Genomic DNA, 21551 nt, shown 5'->3' with positions numbered 1-21551 from the left:
CAATGCATTCAGGTGCATGAATAACATGATAAATGATAAACAAATATATAATACAATTAAAGAGCACACACTGACATGACAGCAGCAGTAAGGAATACAATGACATTGCTTCCCTATTTAGGACTCCGATCTCTCTGTCCCTCATGTCCCCTCTTTTTCTAGGAGCTCCATAATGTGAATAACATACCTCCATTGCAATAATGTTTACAGCAATTTGACAACTACAATGTGTTTAGAAAACTGTCTTTTTAAGTAAAATGTGTTCTTAGTTGAATTTTCGTTGCATAAATTGTAATTAGTAAGTCACCTAAAATTTCCCTGAAAAGCTCTGTTGTTCACACCCCTATAGTGTCCCTCTATGTCCATTTGAAATATTGGGAGGCACACAATTAGGTTTACTTTCATCCATAGGAAAATACATTTATATGGACTATTTTGTTGGGAAACCAGAAGTGTACAAGAAAGTCAACTGACATTTTGAAAGAGGACACTTTGCTAGTCAAATTACTTCAGATGATCAGTATTAGAATGTGTTTTTGTATAGAACACAATCTCCCTACTTTTCTCCTTTATCGCCTATTGATAAAGATGATATTTTATCTTCCCCATCACTCATCTACTTACACATAATAATGTGAGCTAAATAACATGTTCTAACCTTGAATAAAAATGCCTATCTTCTTGTGCATTACACAAGAACCACATACCAACACACCTCACTGTCACCTGTAGCCCAGTTTCCCCAACTAAACCACATTCAATTCAATGTACACTGTGCAGTTTTGTTATTGCTTATTGAGATAATAAGTAATACTGTTGGTTAGGAAACTCACATAATTTAGCTAAATTTAAACTTACATGATGAATTCATTCGGCTGACATACTGTTGTGGCCACACCACCTAGTACTACCCATGGATTCAGAACAGTTTGACCCCCTGTAACCGATGTGCCCGCTTCCTCTGCTGCATCCTTGAAGCCTTGGATGATAAGAGGCATCACCTTGTCTCTCTCCTATAGTATGAAATAAAGCACCATTGAAATTTAAAATATCAAAGATATCAGGATAAATTTCTTGAGACTGCAGGGTGCCACACTAGATTATATTTTACGATCATGGAATTTTCACACACCTTGAAGCAGACAAGTAGGCATAATGTGCACATAAAAGCATGTCTGCATCTCTCTCTGTGTGAAAAAGACCCTATCCTGTTGATAAAGCAGACTAGTAGCCAATACATCATGGAGTGCAAGAATTACTACCGTAGTTTAGTTTATTGCCAATGTAACAAATACCAGTGTTTTTATTTTAAGTTTCTAGAATTTGTTTATGCTGAGACTATAAAATCCATAAATACACGTGTGCTCCCCATACCACCATGTCCTCAATTTGGAGAACTATATATAAAACTCATTAATTTAACTGAAAACCTACCCGATCAGTAAGTTTATTACTGACACCGAGAAGCATCAACATGTTGTCACATTCGGTAACCCCCATTGCATATAGGTCACTTAAAACATTTGCACAGGCTATTCGTCCCTGAGGGGGGAAAAAACAAAAACACAAAAAATTTTAGTGACCATTTTACATTAATTACACACATAATTGCAGGTGTTATCAACCAGTTAATTCATCTGTGCATCAGCCACACCTCTATGCAGTGTATTAAGTTGTTTAAAGATGAAATGTCACTTGGATATTGAATATGCTAAAATAATTGTAGCAGAATGAACCTTGGACTGTCCGTATCTTGTCCCCCCTGTTATTTCCTATTTTTCGTGCTCATAGTCCCTAGATCATCTTGTTCTTTCCCCTGTTCGTCTAGCCATTCGGTAAAATAGCAGCCACCTTGCATATTAACAACGTCTTGTTCGACAACCGAACAAATTACTGAACTCCAGTAACCTCTGTTCACACCTCCACCAACCGCAATAACCTGAACATTCAAAGTGGTCGACTGGGTGCCATTTGTACGCGGTGGCGGCCATCTTTAGCCACAAACAGAGACAGCGGTGTTTGGTCGTCGAGTGCATGGAACTAAAATCTGACACTCAACAATGCAAACACCGCCGGGTTTTAGTTATGTTCGTGGGGATTCAGAAGAACAGAGTGGCGTTCGGGGAGGGCAAACCCCCAAACAAGATACACAGAACGAATGTCTGCACAAACAGTTTCTGCCTTGTCTTGCACATATTTGATACTCCCGAAAGAGAATGACCGCACAGCCTAATTTCACGGAACCTTTTTGGGCAGGCATCTCATGTGTGGTCGGTCTAAACTATACCCCGCTGGCGTTTCAGCTGCGTTCGTGGGATCTGAGCGCTTTTCGTATATGTCCCTATCTGGGGATATAGGACTTAAGGGGCATCTTGTGGGGAACTGTATGTTTTGGGGTGATTATTGTTATACCTGTCCTGGACCTGAGAGGTAATGTTATGTATTTTGTCTCAGTCTACTCTCAGGTCCAGTGGGAAATGTGCATTTGGAAATCCCTTGCATGGGGATTTTCATAAAAGGCAGTGTGTGGCTCCATTAAAATCAGTTATACCCTCAGAGCTGAGTGTCGTCCAGTTGCTGGGGAGGAGGTGGGAGATTCCTGGAGTATTTTACGGTGTTTGGCTGTTCCCTTGGAGTATTCTACTTGCTCCCGAGTGTGGATTGGAGAAACCAGCGGAGCAGAGTCCTTGCTAGGACTAAGGGTCTGCTACAATAATTTTAATTATTTTTACATGTAAATTTTAGAATATAAAACGATTTTACCAACACCACCAAAGTACATACATCTGGTCTTTGCAGTGCTTTACTCACTGCGCATGCACATAACTGCTGCGGAAAATAAACAAGCACAGATATAGAATTTCTGTTAGATAATCGAGCATGCATGAGCATGTCAAAGGCATTATGTGTATCTGTGACAGTTCCTCTTTAGAAGAATACTCTGCATCATTAAGCTAAAGTTGTTTTGGTGCTCAGTCTTGGTGTATAGATCATGTACCTGCCGTCTCGCTGCTCAATCCTCCGCCAATTAGGAATATCATTATGTTTTTATTTCGGTAGCTCTAGCCACACTCCCCTGACCATAACTTACAGAGCCCATATGAAAAAATGGCTTTGGTTTTAATTAGAATAGTGTATTTACTACTTTAGAGACATACACACACCGCACAAGTCACATACAACAACCACCACACACACACACCATGTATATCCAACACAAATATCTCAGAATCAGCACAGACAAACCAAATACAGGTAAAAAAAAAAGAAAAAAAAACACTCTTCAGCCACTTACCTGAATCCAGCGTCGATGTCCCTAGGCACTTTGTCAGGCTCCACCCACACTTCTCCTCCACCGATGTCAGCCGGCGGGGAGACCTAGTGCGCATGCGCGGCAATGGCCGCGCGCATTAGACTTTCCCATAGGAAAGAAATGACTCAATGCTTCTCTATGGGGAAAATCTAATGCTGGAGGTCCTCATGCAGAGCGTGAGGACGTCCAGCGTCAGATAACGGACCAAAAGTCCACTTGGATTCCGGAAGCGCCCCCAGTGTCTAGTAGACAGCCACAGAGGGCAGACTTAGAGCTGCAATGTAAACATTGCAGTTCTCTGGAACTGCAATGTTTTACATTGCAGCACTAGGTGCAAAAGGGACACCACCCAGACCACTTCAATGAGCTGAAGTGGTCTGGGTGCCTACAGCATCCCTTTAAGCAAAGCATCCTAATCATTACAGCTTGCTGTAGTGGTTATTACGCAAGAAGTATCTGGACACCATTCCCAGGAAGGAGGGCAAACTGATTTGCTCCTTACCTGGGAAGGACATTCAGCTTCTGCTCAGCTACAAAAGCCAGACACCAAACCTACCATTCATTCACTGGTTGAGAGCATCAGCTGTGAACTCACAGCCAGTGAATTAACCACTGGGCATGGAATATGCACATGATTAACATTAGTAAGCCCAGAACGCCTTGTTACTGTCTGGAAAATTAAACCTGCCACAGGTGGAGTTACACCTCCAGCAGCAACACAAAATAGCTCTGTGTGTGTAGTGTTTCATACTGAAACAATGCACACATTGGGTCCTTAAGCATGTTCATTTTTTTTTTTACATTCTTTATTTTATCGTGCAAGAGTGTACAAGACATACTTGTGATGCCATGACAACATGGACAAGAGCAAAAGTTATGTACATGAAAATACAGTGCCATGGCTTGACATAATGTACATTTTAAGATAACAGTAAACATAAGAGACAAAACAAGTAAACACAGGCTAAACCAACATGTATGTACAATATTCAGGTGCTTTGTGTTTTAACAGAGCAGGCTAGCCAGTCATGGATATACAATAGCATGCATAAATATAAAACAATGGTGTAAAGATTAAATGAAAAAGAGTTAGTTGCTGGGCTATATAGCTAAACATGCTATTCTATGTGGTAGACAAAAGTAAACTGGCTTAAAACTTACTATCTAGTATTGGAAATTGCTAATAAACGACATGTTGCTGAAAAAAGTAACTACTGTGTCTAGAGTGCGGTCACAACACCTCAACAACAAAAAAGTAGTGCCACACAGCTTATAATGCCAATACAGGTGCATGGCACTACGGAACCCTTTCCTCAGGAGAACTTCACAGCAAGCAAATTGTGAGCAGTGTATTAAAAAAGAAAAGAAAAAGCAAAAGCACAAAAAAAAAACAAAAAAAAACCAGCCAAATACAAAGAAATACTTTATCAATCAACATTTTCTGGTAACACAGAGACTTTCATGGCTAGCTGTAGAGCTTGAGAGCGTTCAGTCGATTGGAACGCTGGCTGGTATCATTTGGGGGCTAGTGAAGGTATAGGCACAATGGAGGCTGGCAAAAGTATCCCTCCAGCCTCAGGCTTTTGCGAAGGCCAGCATATTCGAGCCGCAGACAGTCCCAGTCCTTCCCTTTCAAGGAGACATAAAAGGCCTTGGACTTTTGAGCCGCCAGCAGCGTGTGGTCTTCTGTCTGTGCAGGCGATGCACTGGGGTCATGCCCTTGGTGGTCTTCAGCCAAGGTGGACCAGTGGGAGTGGGATCAGGATCTGTAGGATAGACTATGCCTGAGGGAGTGCTTCTCACCTCCAGGCCACTTCCCTCCCAGCCACTCTCCTGTGATAGCTGCTGGGATATCGCCATTCGGCTCTCCAGCATTGCCCAGGAATTGGTAAAAATGTCATCCAGTCTTTGCAGGAGCAAGAACCAGGCAGAAACCCAGCTGGCTGTACAGAGAAGCTTGTAGAGAGGGCAGGCACGTCCGCCATCTTAGCGGTACTTGTTGTGTGCCAGCAATTTGTCCAGGATTCCAGAGGCAGCATAGGTAAGGGATAGTAGTAGGTTGAGCATTGTGGCAGCATAGACTGGTATGACCCCCACTGATCCAAGGGGGAGGACACAGGACTTGGCCGCAACTCCTAGCTTGTCCCACACTAGGCCGCAGGGTCAAACTGTTCAGAGCACGGATACAGCAAAGAGAGGTGGGTTTCCCCAAAGAGCAAAAAAGGTCCCTGACTCCGCCAGGTAACAGCTCAGCTAATGGTGGAGCTCGTGCTTTCTGTAACTGCTCGACATGGCCGCCAAGCCCCGCCCCCCTTAAACCATGTTATTAACAACAATGAAGTGGTTTTGATGCAGGACTAAACTTTTATTAATTAGCCTGGAAGGTACTTTCTAATATTGGAATATCTAGCCTCCTTCTGTCCATCAACATGATATCCAAGAAATATTGTCACTTTTTACAGGGTACTGAAAAAAATATATATATTGCTACTTACCATCATGTAAGGATCATCTACAATTGGATAAATGTAATCTGTAGTCTGAACAAGAGAAAGGCCACCATGTCGTAATGGAATGACACACGTGTCCATGCCAATTCCTAAATGAAAAAAGCAGCACGTATATTAAAGATATACAACAAACCAAAAAGAAAAGTGAAAATATACCAACTAAGTGCTTAATTCATACCAGCTGCATGCACCACATATACACACACACTTACACTATAATCAAATGACAACCACATTTACTGTGCAGTTTCTTTAAATACATAAAGGATTCTATAGTGTGAGGAATACAGATTTGTATTCCTCACACTATAGTGCCATCTGGTCCCCAGTGTGACAAACTGTTAAAAACACCTTACTTACCCGATTCCAGCACAGATGTCCCTCGGCGTTGGGTCGCACTCCACCTCCTCTGATGTCATCCGAATGGAGAAATCAAAAGCACATGCACAACGAGCACATTAGGCCCTGTCCATGGGACAATACTGAATCAATGCTTTCCTATGGAGATTTCACAGATGCTGGATGTCCTCATGCAGAGCGTGAGGACGTCCAGTGTCATTTAGGGGAAGTAGCGTCATCTGGTAGACAGTCCTGCAATGTAAAACATTGCCTCTGGTGGCTAGGGGAACAGGGACAATATCACTTCAAAAAGCTGAAGTGGTCTGGGTGCCTATAGTGCCCCTTTTAATTTCAAGATTTTTCCATTTTATTATTTCTTATTTTTTTAGGAAATGTATGCAATAGTAGAGCAGAAAATACCTTAAAACAAAAATCGTGCAATATCGCTTTCTTTTCCCCACAGACCACACTCACAAAACAGAGTCACTTCTGCCTGACTCTGGGTTAAACCACACTATAATGTGAGGGGATAACCCCCACAGGGAATTTTTTACCAGCATGTCCGATACAACAGCAGTCCACATACAAGAGTTACACAGAAGCAAAATAAGCCAGGGAGGAGCCAATAGTGTAAAACTATTCATAACGATATAATTATATACAATATTAAAAACACACCTTCACCTCCTTTCATTGGTTCTTTTTGAAAATCACTGGACATTCTCAGATACCTCATATCACTTAGATTATATGGTTAAATGGATTTATTGCAACAGCTTTCCAGGTTATATTTATTCTGCAGGCTTATAAAGTTCCACCAAAGGAACAAAAATACATATAAATAAAACAACTATAAGGAGTAAGTTTTATTGGCAATAATGCATTACAAGTTTTTACAGTGACTTTAGTTGTCCTTTTACGGCCTCTCCTGAAAGGTGTATACCAACCATTTTTTTATGTGTTATTAGGTTTCTGCATATCACAAGGTCACCTACTTACTAAAATTAATCAGATCAACAGTTATTTTAGTGGTACGTTTAGGGTTATTCATTAACTCTGAACTGAGCTTATTAAAAAGTGCCCATTTATCTTAAAGGAACACTATAGTCACCTAAATCACTTTAGCTAAATAAAGCCGTTTTAGTGTATAGATCATTCCCCTGCAATGTCACTGCTCAATTCACTGTCATTTAGGAGTTAAATCACTTTGTTTCTGTTTATGAAGCCCTAGCCACACCTCCCCTGGCTATGATTGACAGAGCCTGCATGAAAAAAAAACTGGTTTCACTTTCAAACAGATGTAAAACCTGTTGTAAACAGATGTAAATTGAATCAAACAGATGTAAATTGAAATTTAATCACATACAGGAGGCTCTTGCAGGGTCTAGCAAGCTATTAACATAGGAGGGGATGAGAAAATCTTAATTAAACAGAACTTGCAATAAAGAAAGCCTAAATAGGGCTCTCTTTACAGGAAGTGTTTATGGAAGGCTGTGCAAGTCACATGCAGGGAGGTGTGACTAGGGTTCATAAACAAAGAGATTTAACTCCTAAATGGCAGAGGATTGAGCAGTGAGGCTGCAGGGGCATGTTCTATACACCAAAACTGCTTCATTAAGCTAAAGTTGTTCAGGTGACTATAGTGTCCCTTTAAAATATAAATATATTTTTGTTTTCCAAGAATAGAAGTCTTCAATAAAGCTACTAAGTTATACCTTCCCTGCTGAGGGTGCGCTTCTTGACTGCTTTGTGACCTAGCACAAAGTGTAAATAAGGTTTTTCATAGGGAAGCATTGGATTTGGGGGGGGGGGGGGGGGTCTGAACACACACTTAATCTACCATTATAAGTAAATGTATTTAAAATATTAAAAGTATCTCTTTAAACTCACCTGTAATACAGCTTTGAGACAGGCTCATTACAGCAGCCTTTCACCAATAGTGAAGATCTTTGCTCAAACCACTGGACACCTACAGCGCATGTGGGGCATTAACTGCCCCAACCCGATGTTTGTCATAGAAGAGCACTGAATCCAGTGCTTCTCTATAAAAAGTATTTAAAGGAACAATTCAAGGATTCTAACCACTAGAACTCACTGTTGTAATTATGGTGTCAGGAGTGCACTGGCCCCCCAGCATCTTATAGAGACACTATAAGCAACAAGATAACCATGGCTTACTGGACTGGTTTAGGTGTACTTATCGTGCCCCCATATTGTATAACTACTCAATTCTCTGCCATTGAGTTAAATGCCTTTGTTTACGCTGCCCACGTCACACATCCCCATGTAACCTACACATTGCCTGTAAAGAGAGATCTAATGTTTAAACTTGCTTTATTGCAGTGTGTTTAAACCTAGAATTTCTTATTTCTGGCTCTGTTAATAGCCTGCTAGGGTCTCCTGTCTATATGATTAAAATTCTACTAACATAATAAAACCATCTAAAAGTAAATGCACTGTGCTGTCACACCTGGTGTAACATGAAACAATTTTTAATGTAGACTGTGTGTCTAGATGACAAGGCCTGCATAAACAGAAACAAAAGCGATTTAACTCCTAGATGGCAGTGAAGTAAGGAGTAAGACTGCAGGGGCATGATCTATGCACTAAAACTGCTTCATTAAAAAGGCGTTGGCGGAGCTAGCACCTGATCGAGCCAGACGTGTCTCCGTGCAGCTCTGAGAGCCGGTCCCGAACACCGCAGCTTTTTGCGGCTAATATCTCACCTGCAAGGGTCCAGTGGGGATCCCTGGACTCCTATACAGATGGGGAAAAGAATAAGAAGTACCGGGCAGATCTGGGCTCAGGCTCCAGAGATATTGGAGCATATATGCACCCGACCACACGGCCAGCACCTTCCAAAATGGCGCCGGCGGGGGCCTACTCCTCTGCATCGTCAGACGACGATAGCCACCAGGATCAGCTTCCTGCCTCACCCCAGGTACGCTCCGTGCCCCGAGCATCCCAGGCGGAGAGTGATTCTGCTCCCTCCACCAAGGCAGATATACAAGCATTGAGGCAGGATATTAAAGATATGTTTCAGGCAGACATGGCCCTAATCCGGGAAGAAGTCACCTCACTTACTAACAGAGTGGTATCAGTGGAGGGACACATGGAAAGCACCAAATTGGCACAATCTACCACAGATGCCGCTTTAAGCTCATTACAAAGAAAATGTGACGATCTAACAGCACAAATGGCAAACATGGAGGACAGGGTTAAAGCACGAAACGTGAGAAAACGTGGTGTTCCTGACACCATTTCAAATGCTTAACTGCCCCATTACTGCAGGAGGCTCATCTCTACACTCTTACCGCCAAAACAGGCCAAACAGCTATTGGTGAGAACACTCCATTCCATGCAAGTGGGGCCTGCACCGATTGATAGCGGAAATGAACGACAAGACACACCTCCTGCTGCATATCTCAGAGGCAACACCGTTCCTCCAATCCCTAGGTCTACCAACGGAGACCGGCCAGAAGAACGCACAGCCATCCTGGACATTGGAGGGAATTGTTCCCTTTGTGCCCAGGAGGGCTGCACCGGGGACTACTGACTCGCCTACTTGAGGCATAAGGAGGGAAGATGCTACTGCCAAACGCAATATTGTTTATTTCTTTATAGTTATATGTTAACTTTAAGTCTCTCATGCACCCTGGCTCCGTAAGCATTTGCCCTGCATACTAACCTACTAGTTAACCCCCACCACAAGCTAGAATGAACGTGTCAAGTAGCCCCATTATTTACGTACAAGTTTAATACCACGTTCAGCCTAAGCCCAGAGCCTTTATATATACCCTCCTGGCCGGAGTCGGCCGTAGTTACAAGTTTCGTGATGCTTTTGTTATGATAATTGACAACAAACCGGTGCCATATGCGCAACACGCAGTCAGCACCTCACTATGCCAAGACGCAGGCACACAAAGCATTGTACAAGCTCCCCTAACTCTCTGTTTTAGCAAACACACTCGGCATGCAGGGTCTTGCAGCAACTACAAATATAAAACATAGGTTATTATACTGATGGGATTGTTACACCATATATGTAAGCATTGTTGTTTTTGCCCCACAGTTGTGATGTGCTCAGAGGTCAACGCTGACCGCAAAAATAAAGAATAATTTAAAAAAATAAATAAATTTTAAAAAAGGGTACAGCGTTAGAAAGCACCCCCATACCAATTTTAACGTGGGACACTAATCAAATAGTGATAAATAAATTATATAATATTATTTATAATAATAAAATACACTTCAGCTTATTAAACAGTAGCACAATTTGATTTGTCTCCCACGTTGAAATTGGTGTAGGACCCACTGATATTGAGGTACTGTGAATTAGCGGTGGGCTTAAAATAAATATGGCCATATGGTGGAACGGATTCCCCATATTTGTTTGCTGAGAATTGTGATTTTAAATAGCCTGATAAAATGTAAGAGCCCACAAAGATGGTGGACCCAGTTGCCCGATACTATTTGTGTCCCGAGATTTACGTTTCCATTTAAAATAAATTCATCCAAAAAATAAATAAAAAATGTTATAAGCTAAGGCAGGGTTATTCAACCTTCCACACTCCAGATGTTTTGGACTACATCTACCCTGATGCTTTGCCAGCATTATGGCTGTAAGGGAGGTGAAGTCCACATCATCTAGAGTGCTGAAGGTCCCCTACCCCTTGGCTAAGGTATTGTTCAGAACTTCTGTTGGTTATATCGCTCCACTATCTCTGCTTCTGTGTTTGTTTTTCTATTATTCAGAATATTTCTTAACTCGCTTAGGATCACCCTTAGATTTTGATAACCAGTTCAGATGCAACTTGCAAGATGTAATATTCATGTATTTGTCATGATCCATGAGGACTCAATTACCTCCTTTATCTTTTATAATGATATCCTGTGCTATTTATAATTCATTTAAGACTTTTTCACCCCAAGGTTCTGATTATTAGATTTACCCAGTGTCAGATATTCAATCTCCCCACACACCAAATTTACAAATAGATCCACTCAGGAAAAATCAAACGTTAGGAGTGTATCACCACCTTGAGATTTTAGATTAGTCATAGCTTTATTCTGCTCTTGTTTATTCAGTAAGGCAACCAACATTTGGGCCTGACATGCTCAGATTATAGACATCCACAAATGCTGCTTGAGGGGAAGCGGAGACCAGCCCTGGAGGCAACTTTAGGGTTAAACTGTTTGAGAATGGTTTAACCCCTGAAGGTAAGAACGCGCCCAGGGGCCTCCTGGCATCATAACTTAATTTAGATTAAGTTGTAATGGTGACTAAAGGCATTTAACCAGACACAATGCTTCTTCAACGTATCACTTTAAAGCAGTGATGGCGAACCTGTGGCACGCAACCATAGGTTCACCATCAATGCAGAGTAGGCACCTGCCTGCCTGTTTTGGGCAGGCGCCTACTCTGCTTCCGTGTCAGGAGGCACGGGGAGGGATCTGTGAAGCAGCTCCCCTGTCCTCCCACACGATGCTGTGTGGAGCGTTGCCGAGCGTTACCATGGCAACGCTCCACACAGCATCGCGTGGGAGGACAGGGGAGCTGCTTCACAGATCCCTCCCCCTGCAGTGCTTACCACCACCGGACCACCAGGGATGGCTGTGTCCCCCTCCCCCCCCCCACTTCATTAAAGGTAAGAAGGAGGGAGGGGGGGATACTGACACACAGCACCCCAACCCCCCAGAAGTACCCCTACCCCCCCACAGCAGTACCCCTACCCCCCCACAGCAGTACCCCTACCCCCCACCGCACCCCTACCCCCCCTCACAGCAGTACCCCTACCCCCCCACGGCAGTACCCCTACCCCCCCACAGCAGTACCCCTAATAAATATAAGCTTAATTTTATCTATTTATATCATTATTTAAAATTTGTATCATTGAACTCTCTGTGTTCTTTTAAAACAAAAGTTATTAGTTCGGACAACAGTAAGAGTTGTTTTTTCTAAACTTAAACCTCAGTATTTGGGTTTAATTGCCTTGTGGGCACTTTAAAGGAACACTATAGTCCCCTAAATTACTTTAGCTAAATAAAGCAGTTTTAGTGTAGAGATCATTCCCCTGCAATGTCACTGCTCAATTCACTGTCATTTAGGAGTTAAATCACTTTGTTTCTGTTTATGCAGCCCTAGCCACACCTCCTCTGGTTATGATTGACAGAGCCTGCATTGAAAAAGAAAAAAAAAAACTGGTTTCACTTTCAAACAGATGTAATTTACCTTAAATAATTGTATCTCAATCTCTAAATTGAAATTTAATCACATACAGGAGGCTCTTGCAGGGTCTAGCAAGCTATTAACATAGGAGGGGATAAGAAAATCTTAATTAAACAGAACTTGCAATAAAGAAAGCCTAAATAGGGCTCTCTTTACAGGAAGTGTTTATGGAAGGCTGTGCAAGTCACATGCAGGGAGGTGTGACTAGGGTTCATAAACAAAGGGATTTAACTCCTAAATGGCAGAGGATTGAGCAGTGAGGCTGCAGGGGCATGTTCTATACACCAAAACGGCTTCATTAAGCTAAAGTTGTTCAGGTGACTATAGTGTCCCTTTAAGGAAAAAAAAAGTTGGCATGTATTGCGGTTTGGGCACTCGGGCTCAAAAAGGTTAGTCATCACTGCTTCAACCCCTTAAGGACACATGACATGTGTAACATGTCATGATTCCATTTTATTCCCGAAGTTTGGTCCTTAAGGGGTTAAAGGAACACCAAGCGCCAAAATAACTTTAGCTTAATGGAGTGGTTTTGGTGTACAGATCATGCCCCTGCAGTCTCACTGCTCAATTATCTACCATTTAGTTAAATCACTTTGCTTATGCACCCTAGTGACACTTCCATGCAGGTGACTAACAATCCTTCCTAAACACTTCCTTTAATGTGAGATCTAATGTTTACACTTCCTTTATTGCACACTGTTTAATTTAGAATTTACCTGCTGTTGTTAATAGCCTTCTAGACCATGCAGGAGACTCTGGTATGTGATTAAAGTTCAATCTACAGAGCAGGAGATAAAAACTTCTAAAGAAAGTTCACACCATACCAAACGAATTGAACTGCCGTTAGCAGACATACCTGACACCACGCACAGGCGGATGGTCGCCCCCCCATCACTGTCAGGCATGCCGATCTGGGAAGCGCACAAAAGCATCCTGAGGGGACACCTAATACGGATAGCAGCGCAGAAGAAAAAACGACGCAGGACAACAACTAAGAGACCTTACCCAGCAGATAGCGGCCTTGGAACAGAGGCATAAAAGATCCCAACGTGACCAGACATATAGAGACCTCGTCGCAAAAAGGAGACATCATAGAACACAGGTATGCAAGACAACTGCAACGCTCAAAAGCATTCTTCTATAGACATTTCAACAAGGGTGGGAAACTGCTGGCCCAAATGCTGCGGGGTCCGCAAAACAGGGCCCAGGTGCACGTCCTGCGAACCAGACGAGGCAGATTGTCGCAATTCCCTGAAAACAAACGCCGCGCAAAAACAAACGGACACAGTGAACTACCTGCAGGACTTCAGCCCTGATGCCCTCACCCCGGAGGAAGCAGAAACGCTTGACGCGCCGGTGACTGAAGAGGAGGTCAAACTAGCCCTAAAAGTAGCTAAGAACGGTAAAGCACCAGGCCCGGATGGTTTCCCGGTAGAATACTACAAGAAGTTCAGCGACGAACTGGTACCGAAATTGGTTAACGCACTAAATAGCCTACGGGAAGGAGCATCCTTTCACAAGGAATCCCTAGCAGCGACGATCACGGTGATTCCGAAACCGGGCAAAAATACAGAACAAGTGGGGAACTACCGCCCGATATCGCTCATCAACACAGATGTCAAGCTCTTCTCGAAGATACTATCTTTTCGACTACAGACGTACATGCCGCGACTGATCCACCCGGACCAAACGGGGTTCATCCCAGGCAGGGAGGCCAGAGACAGCACCCTCAGGCTCTTTGTGTTCCAACACGCAGTGAAACACCTTAAGAAGAAGCTACTTCTGCTATCCACGGACGCAGAAAAAGCATTTGATAGAGTGGATTGGCGATTTATGATGGAAACACTGCGGAGAACAGGCATCGGAGACCAGATGCTGCAATGGATCGCAACACTATCATCAACCAAATGCTAAAGTCCGAGTGAATGGGGCACTCACAGATAGCTTCAACATAAAGAACGGAACCAGGCAAGGCTGCCCACTCTCGCCGCTTCTATTTGCGCTCACCTTGGAACCACTCCTGGATAGAATACGAAGGAACCCCAGGATACTAGGCTTCAGCCATAGAACGCAGGAACACAAGGTTGCTGTAGAATATTGCATATTCTATGTTTCTATTGATTATATATATGGATGTGTGGATTGACATAAGAAACAGATGGTATCAATAAGTCACAAGGGTTTCTTTGTCTGAGAGCTCTGGAATGTGGATTTTGGGGTCTTGTCCTTATATGGCAAGAGTATGCTCTGACGTCAGTATGGGCACTTTTATATAGTAACAGAGGAACACGAGGTCTCGCTCTCTTCGCTCTAGGCTCTGGTCTCTCTCTGGGCTCTCTCTCGATGTAAATATGTAAGGGTGTAAAGAAGTCCAGCAATTACCATCTGCTGTTGAACATCCATTATCCTGTAACATCCTTTGTTGTTTTATTATGTATCAGTAACTAAGAATAAACCTGAAGAAACCGTAAGTCAGATTGCGTATTATTACTTTTCAATAATATAGACATATATTATTGTGGCGAGCATTTGGCCCAAGACTATATATACAAAAGACGTATATATATATATATATATCAATCAACTGAAGACAAGAAGAAATTAAGAAGATTTAACTGTGACGATTCCAAACCAGTTTTTACAGTTGCCGCTTACGCAGACGACATGCTATTCTTCCTAGCTGAACCCCTGGAATCGATCCCCCACCTTATGACAGAATTCCAGACGTATGGCAATTTATCGGGGCTCAAACTCAACATACCCAAGTGCGAGTTACTGAATGTGACGGTACCAGGGGAAGAATGCGAGCGGCTACGACGACAATTCCTGTTTCACTGGTGCACGGAGAGCACGAAATACCTGGGGCTACAGGTTACCCCCGACGCGAAAGATCTGTACGCGAATAACTACACACCCCTCCTGTCCACTGTCCTGGAGGACCTCAAAAGATGGAACTACAACCACATCTCATGGCAGGGACATATCGCGGTTGTAAAGATGAATATCCTCCCCAGGATACTCTATGTGTTCCACACATTCGCGCACATAATCCCACAAATTTTCTTCAAAACGCTCCGGACCGCGATCCTTAAATGCATATGGAAGGGGGATAGAGCCAGGATAGCACACGAAAAACTGTGCCTTCCTAAAACATGGGAGGGGGGACAGCACACAACAATGCAACCATACCCCGAATCACGGGGTCAACCGCATGAAGAAAACATCGAGGACCTCACTAGACAGCAGATTAGATACCTGACATCCCCTGGAATAGCTCACGCCAAACAACCGCCCCAACGACCACGTAGCTACCTGGTGTTGACGGGACTGTGGGAGCTGGAGGGGAAACCGCAATCTCAGGGGCGAACTTGACCCCACACTAGCCCTCAAATGACAGACACAACATATGCTCTATAGAAGCAAACGCAGAGGATCAACCCCCCCTCCGACTCACAGGGGAGTCAGGCAACTGGCCAACAGGAACCATGGACACAAGGGTGGCCCAGTCAAAAGGGGAGATGCACCACACGGCACATCACTCCACACATACAACACCACACAGACTCCGATTAACACGGACGGCAACACTGCCACATAAAGTTATAAATGTAAGGCAATAAATAATGAAGGAAAAACATATTTTGGTAAACGACTAGGTAATGAAAATAAAAACGAAATGATAAATAATAACGCTACGACAGACCCATTATGGTCACGATTACCAATTGTTGAAGGGACCTCTGCGTCCCGTTGTTCATACGCAATTAAGTTAACTCTTAACACTCCACTGATTATATATAGGCAAACTGGTTAATAAGGTTTTTCGGACCGTATGGAGCAAGGTACCCACTTTCTCTCTACGAACGAATATATGCCTCACTATAGTGGAGCTGCTTATCCAAATCATATGTTATTGATGTCACCCACATGGGGACCTGCGTGTCCCACTTCTATATCAGCTGACTGCCATGTTTGCTTATTTATTCTGTTCATACCTTACAATAAAAAGTGACTTTACAAAAAAAAAAAAAAAGTTCACAGCTGATTAAAAAAAAAAAAAAATTCCCATGCAGGCTGTGTGACTTACTACCTGGGGAGATGTGGCTAGGGTTGTATAAACAGAAAGTGATGTAAATCCTAATTGGTAGATAATTGAGCAGTGAGACTGCAGGGGCAAGATCTATACAGTCAAACTGCTTCATTAAGCTAAAGTTGTTTTGATTGCTACAGTGTCCCTTTAAGACTTTCTAAATTAGATTCACATGAAAAAAAACAGGATGTATTAAAAGGTCACGTAATAAAGATGTGTGTCTTTGCAAGCTAGAGGGTTATACACTAACTAGCAGGTTCTGTAATCCTGGCTAGAGTGCTTTAACCTCATGAAATGAAGTCATACATATCCGGTTTCATTGATAGATTGTGTCTGCAGGTAATCTTTACTTTGTTTGCATCACTGTGCAAACACCTCAGAGAAAAGGAGGTCTGGCCAGCACAAAGTTAATGCCTATGCAGATGGCTCATCCATGTGATTCCTGCTGACAAACGTGAAAGAAACGAAAGGAGCAGTTCTAATCATACAAAGTGTGAAAGGTGGTGGTGGTGGGAGGGAAGGCGGTATTCCATAGTTTGCACCAATCATCAACAACTTACGTTTCAAAGGTTTTTGGAATGGAAAGCTATAGGTTTTTGTAAAAATACAAAACAATACATAAATAACATCCACCCTCCTTATCTTTGTAAAGAAAAACTTGGCTCGTCTGCCTAGAATTTAGGGGCAGGGAAAAAATAAAAGCATCTCAGACTCTAGTCCCGCAAATGTTGCTGAACGACAACACCTGTGATTCTCTGGCCATTTATCGCACTAAAATAATTCTGGGAGTTGTAGGTCACGATCCCTGGTATAGAGGATGAGTTTCTCTGCTTTTAGCCCATTACACTCATTAATGACTGGAAGTGACAGGCTGTGTTTTTCAAAGATTTTCAGGACAAACGGTAAATTAAGTTTCAATGGATCATACCTACAGTGAGGGAGTGCAAGGGATATTCATTGTTCGCTTTACATTATCATTTTAGAGATTCATAAAAGATTGTTAGATCACATTTTAAATACTTTTATTTTTTAGAAATATATGATTTAAGTGTTTTACTGCACGTGGGCATTATGCTCAAATGCAGACATTCTTATTGCACTCCGACATTCGGATTCTTATAAATACCAAGAAGCAGTTGATTTGACAATTGTATCTATCTTTTTTTGTCACATATACAATAGAATATTTATATTTTTACTTCTACACCAACATTTCAGGCCCAGTGTGAAACACTAGCAAGGTAAGGAATGCTGCATAATGGCTAAAGATTTTCATTCACAAGAAAAACACCAAATTTCTATAAATGGTTAACCGAATAAACTAAAAATATAAATTGTGCAAATGTGCATACATTTTCATTTGTGTGTTATCTATGCATACCATGTTTGAAATGAATGCCATGATAATATTTTGAAACAAGGTGCTTGGTAGTGAGGAGGGTTAAAGAAAGAAATAGGGGAAGGGGGGTACCCTATTAAAGAGTAAACCTATTATAGTATAAAAGGAATTTATTTTGCCTACATACAGAGGTAGGGTTTAATTATAATTATTGGATAGTGCAGATGTTTCCAACCTTTATTACTCATTACAGTAGTCTAAATTTAGGGTTAATAATTCCTATTTAATATTGAGATTAGAGATACTTTTTTCAAAATATATAGAAATATGAATAATAAAGTTTGGAGAAAATGTTGCTCTCAAGATTTTTAATTAAAACCAAACTCTGTATGTAGGCAAAAATAACGTTCTCTTTATGGTTATAATTTTCATTTAGTGGATTCCCAATCTACTCAAATTGTGTGTTTCTCTTGCATTTTTTGTTTTGTTTATACATTTGGTTTTGTCAAAGTTTTAAGCCCTGGATGAAAGATCTGCACATTTCCTAATTTATCTATTTACAGGGTGGTTTCTAATTGAAGCTATATATAGAGCAGCAGGAAATGCTAGCAGAATGCTTGGTTGTATAGGGAGAGGTATTAGCAGTAGAAAGAGGGAAGTGATTATGCCATTGTACAGAACACTGGTGAGACCTCACTTGGAGTATTGTACACAGTACTGGAGACCGTATCTTCAGAAGGATATTGATACCTTAGAGAGAGTTCAGAGAAGGGCTACTAAACTGGTTCATGGATTGCAGGATACAACTTACCAGGAAAGGTTAAAGGATCTTAACATGTATAGCTTGGAGGAAAGACGAGACAGGGGGGATATGATAGAAACATTTAAATACATAAAGGGAATCAACACAGTAAAGGAGGAGACTATATATTTAAAAGAAGAAAAACTACCACAACAAGAGGACATAGTCTTAAATTAGAGGTTTAAAAAATAATAAAAGGAAGCATTACTTTATTGAGAGGGTACTAGATGCATGAAATAGCCTTCCAGCTGAAGTGGTGGAGGTTAACACAGTGAGGGAGTTTAAGCATGCGTTGGATAGGCATAAGGCTATCCTAACTATAAGATAAGGCCAGGAATTAATGAAAGTATTTAGAAAAGTGGGCAGACTAGATGGGCCGAATGGTTCTTATCTTCCCTTACATCCTAAGTTTCTATATTTTTTATTTTAGTTCATAAGTGTTATGCATTAGTATAACCAATTTATAGCATAAATAATTTATCAATTAATTGCCCATTTGTTTAATAATTCATAGAACTTTCAAACCTAAATTTTGTCAAAATGTTTATTGCGAGTCCACAGACACTGCACTTGAATTGAGAGACACGCACAATTAGGGTCTAAAATACAACATATGTGGTGCATTTGAAGATAAGTGCTCACCCAGCCTGGGCATGACAGCCCCAAGAAACTGCTCATCTTCCTGGAAATGATTATCTTGCAACGATTCCAGCAGTTTTTGCAAGACATCTTGTGGTACTTTGCAGCCGGTGCCTTTTAGCTCTGCAAACCGAGTCAGACGGAAGCTCTTATCAAGTTCATAGCTTTCTGGATTGAAAGACTCCCGGACAGACATGGTTCACGGTTGGATGGTTTATTCCCCCCCTCGTTCTGGTTAGTGTATATATATGTCTCAATTCCTTTTAAGACAAATCTAACAATGAAAACAAAAACAACACAAAGTGATTATTTTTTATTTATCAGAACAAAGCAAAGTTAAGCAGTCTAAATTATCAATTACCACCCCCCCATTCTCAGAAACTGCTATGTTTACATCAGGCAGGGTTAACCCTATAGGGACCTGACACCCAGACCACTTCATTGAGCTGAAGTGGTCTGGGTGACTATAGTGTCCCTTTAACCCCTTAAGGACCAAACTTCTGGAATAAAAGGGAATCTTGACATGTCACACGTCATGTGTCCTTAAGGGGTTAAGTAATATTTGTAAAGGGAAAAAAAAGAGAGAAACATTAAAAAGGATATTTTTGACCTAATGAACATAAACTTTATAAAGTGCTTCATGTATGAAGAGTGTGTCTTTCCCCCGTCTCCTCATTTTACAAAAACTGCAGATTTCAATAAGCATGTCTAAATTAACTTGTTACACCTTCAAAAGACTGATCATGTTACTTCATTGTAGTTAAGCTTATTGGGGCTAAACGCAAGAGGCAGACAATTGTCCAGAGGACCTACACTGCAAAGATTTCTGAGCAGCATTGCTAACTGCACAGCCACATAGGTTAGAAGGGGAGGGATTACAAAGGCTTCAAACGAGATCTGCAGCTATTTTAGAGCTTTTTTAAAGATATATCCCTGGTCAGGATAATTGCAAAGTTTAGTCTCAAGTAGCAGAGCTGGGAAAAGTGTGTTTTCTAGTAAGTTATTAAAATTAGTTAAGTAACTTAAGTGGCACTGTCAAACTCCTGCAAAAAAAAAAAAAAAAAGTATTTCATAAAGATAAAATCTTTATGAAAAACCCATTGACTGTTGTTATTTCACTGAAATCCCAACACAGTCAAGAGATATACTGAGACAAAGTAGGGACTACTTTGTCCAAGTATATTTCCCTACACCTGACACTTCTAGACACAGGGCGAAATTAAAATCATCTAGAAGTGTCAATCTCGCAGCCATCTCTAGTGATGGCTGCAAAATGATTTCCAAAGGCAGCAGGCTTTTCTATACAGGTCTGTGCTGCAGATAAATTTATAAGAGAGAACAGCAATATGAGGAAGTTCAATTTAAAAAAAAAAAAAAAAAAAAAAAGTTACTTTGAGCATCACAACCACTGCATGCATGCAGAGAAGCAATTGATCGGCAGAGAACTCAGCGAGCTTTACTACCACAAAGCATGTAGATCAGGCTGTAAGCACTCTGTCCCAGTGCTGGAATAAGTAAAGGGTTTTGCATTGTTAAATGTGAAAATAAGAAAAAGGGGGAGGCGGAGAGGGGGATGAAGTCCAAATGATCCCACCAGCATTACACACATAAACCAGAAAGAAGGTATAGCTTATGGCGCTGGAGAACAGCTGCTGGAACACACTAGTGGGATTTAATCACCAAAGTCCCACAGAAATTAAGAACACAGCAATACAAGAAAGTGTGCAGCGCTTTTAACAAATATACAAAAAGTGTGATGTATTCACCTTATGTGTGTGTATATATATATATATATATATAATAAATACCCAATATAATGTATATCAGTAGATTGTATATCAGTAGGTATCACTCCTATGCATAAAAGATAGGAAAAATCATAGCATAATACTGCTTAGGTAAATAAATCCAATGTAGCAGTCTTTATGGTCTCACTCACATGTGTTGGAGCCTGTTATCACACTGGCTCAGGTAATATCACTTTAAAAGAAGTCTTTCACTGGTTTCCAAACGAATGAAGCTTGATCCTCACAATTCAAGGTATTTTGATGCCAACCACGAGCACAACGCGTTTCGACGTCAAAGATACGTCTTCCTCAGATTGCAGATGCTATGATTTTTCCTATCTTTTATGCATAGGAGTGAGACCTACTGATATACATCATATTGGGTATTTATCCTTTATATATATGCACATAAGGTGAATACATCACACTTTTTGTATATTTGTTAAAAGCGCTGCACACTTTCTTGTATTGCTTAGCATTACACACACGCCAACATATTCTGC

The 21551-nt window shown here is 41.4% G+C and overlaps 1 protein-coding gene across 2 annotated transcripts in view; it reads right to left on the bottom strand.

Annotated features, from left to right (window-relative positions):
* SEPHS1 (selenophosphate synthetase 1) overlaps positions 1-21551 on the bottom strand; it is a 72842-nt gene that overhangs the window by 15031 nt on the left and 36260 nt on the right. For both annotated transcript variants that reach the window (XM_063445450.1, XM_063445451.1), the window contains exons 2-5: positions 19265-19535; positions 5809-5912; positions 1435-1542; positions 859-1013 (exon numbers count right to left, since the gene is read on the bottom strand). In XM_063445450.1, coding sequence (XP_063301520.1) covers positions 859-1013; positions 1435-1542; positions 5809-5912; positions 19265-19457 — 560 coding nt within the window. In that variant the 5' untranslated portion in view covers positions 19458-19535. The remainder of the gene's footprint in view (positions 1-858; positions 1014-1434; positions 1543-5808; positions 5913-19264; positions 19536-21551) is intronic.

The sequence above is a fragment of the Pelobates fuscus genome, chromosome 3, assembly GCF_036172605.1.
Source record: "Pelobates fuscus isolate aPelFus1 chromosome 3, aPelFus1.pri, whole genome shotgun sequence".
NCBI lineage: Eukaryota > Metazoa > Chordata > Amphibia > Anura > Pelobatidae > Pelobates > Pelobates fuscus.
Note: the sequence above shows the minus strand (reverse complement) of the source record. Positions and strands in the feature narration are given on the sequence as shown.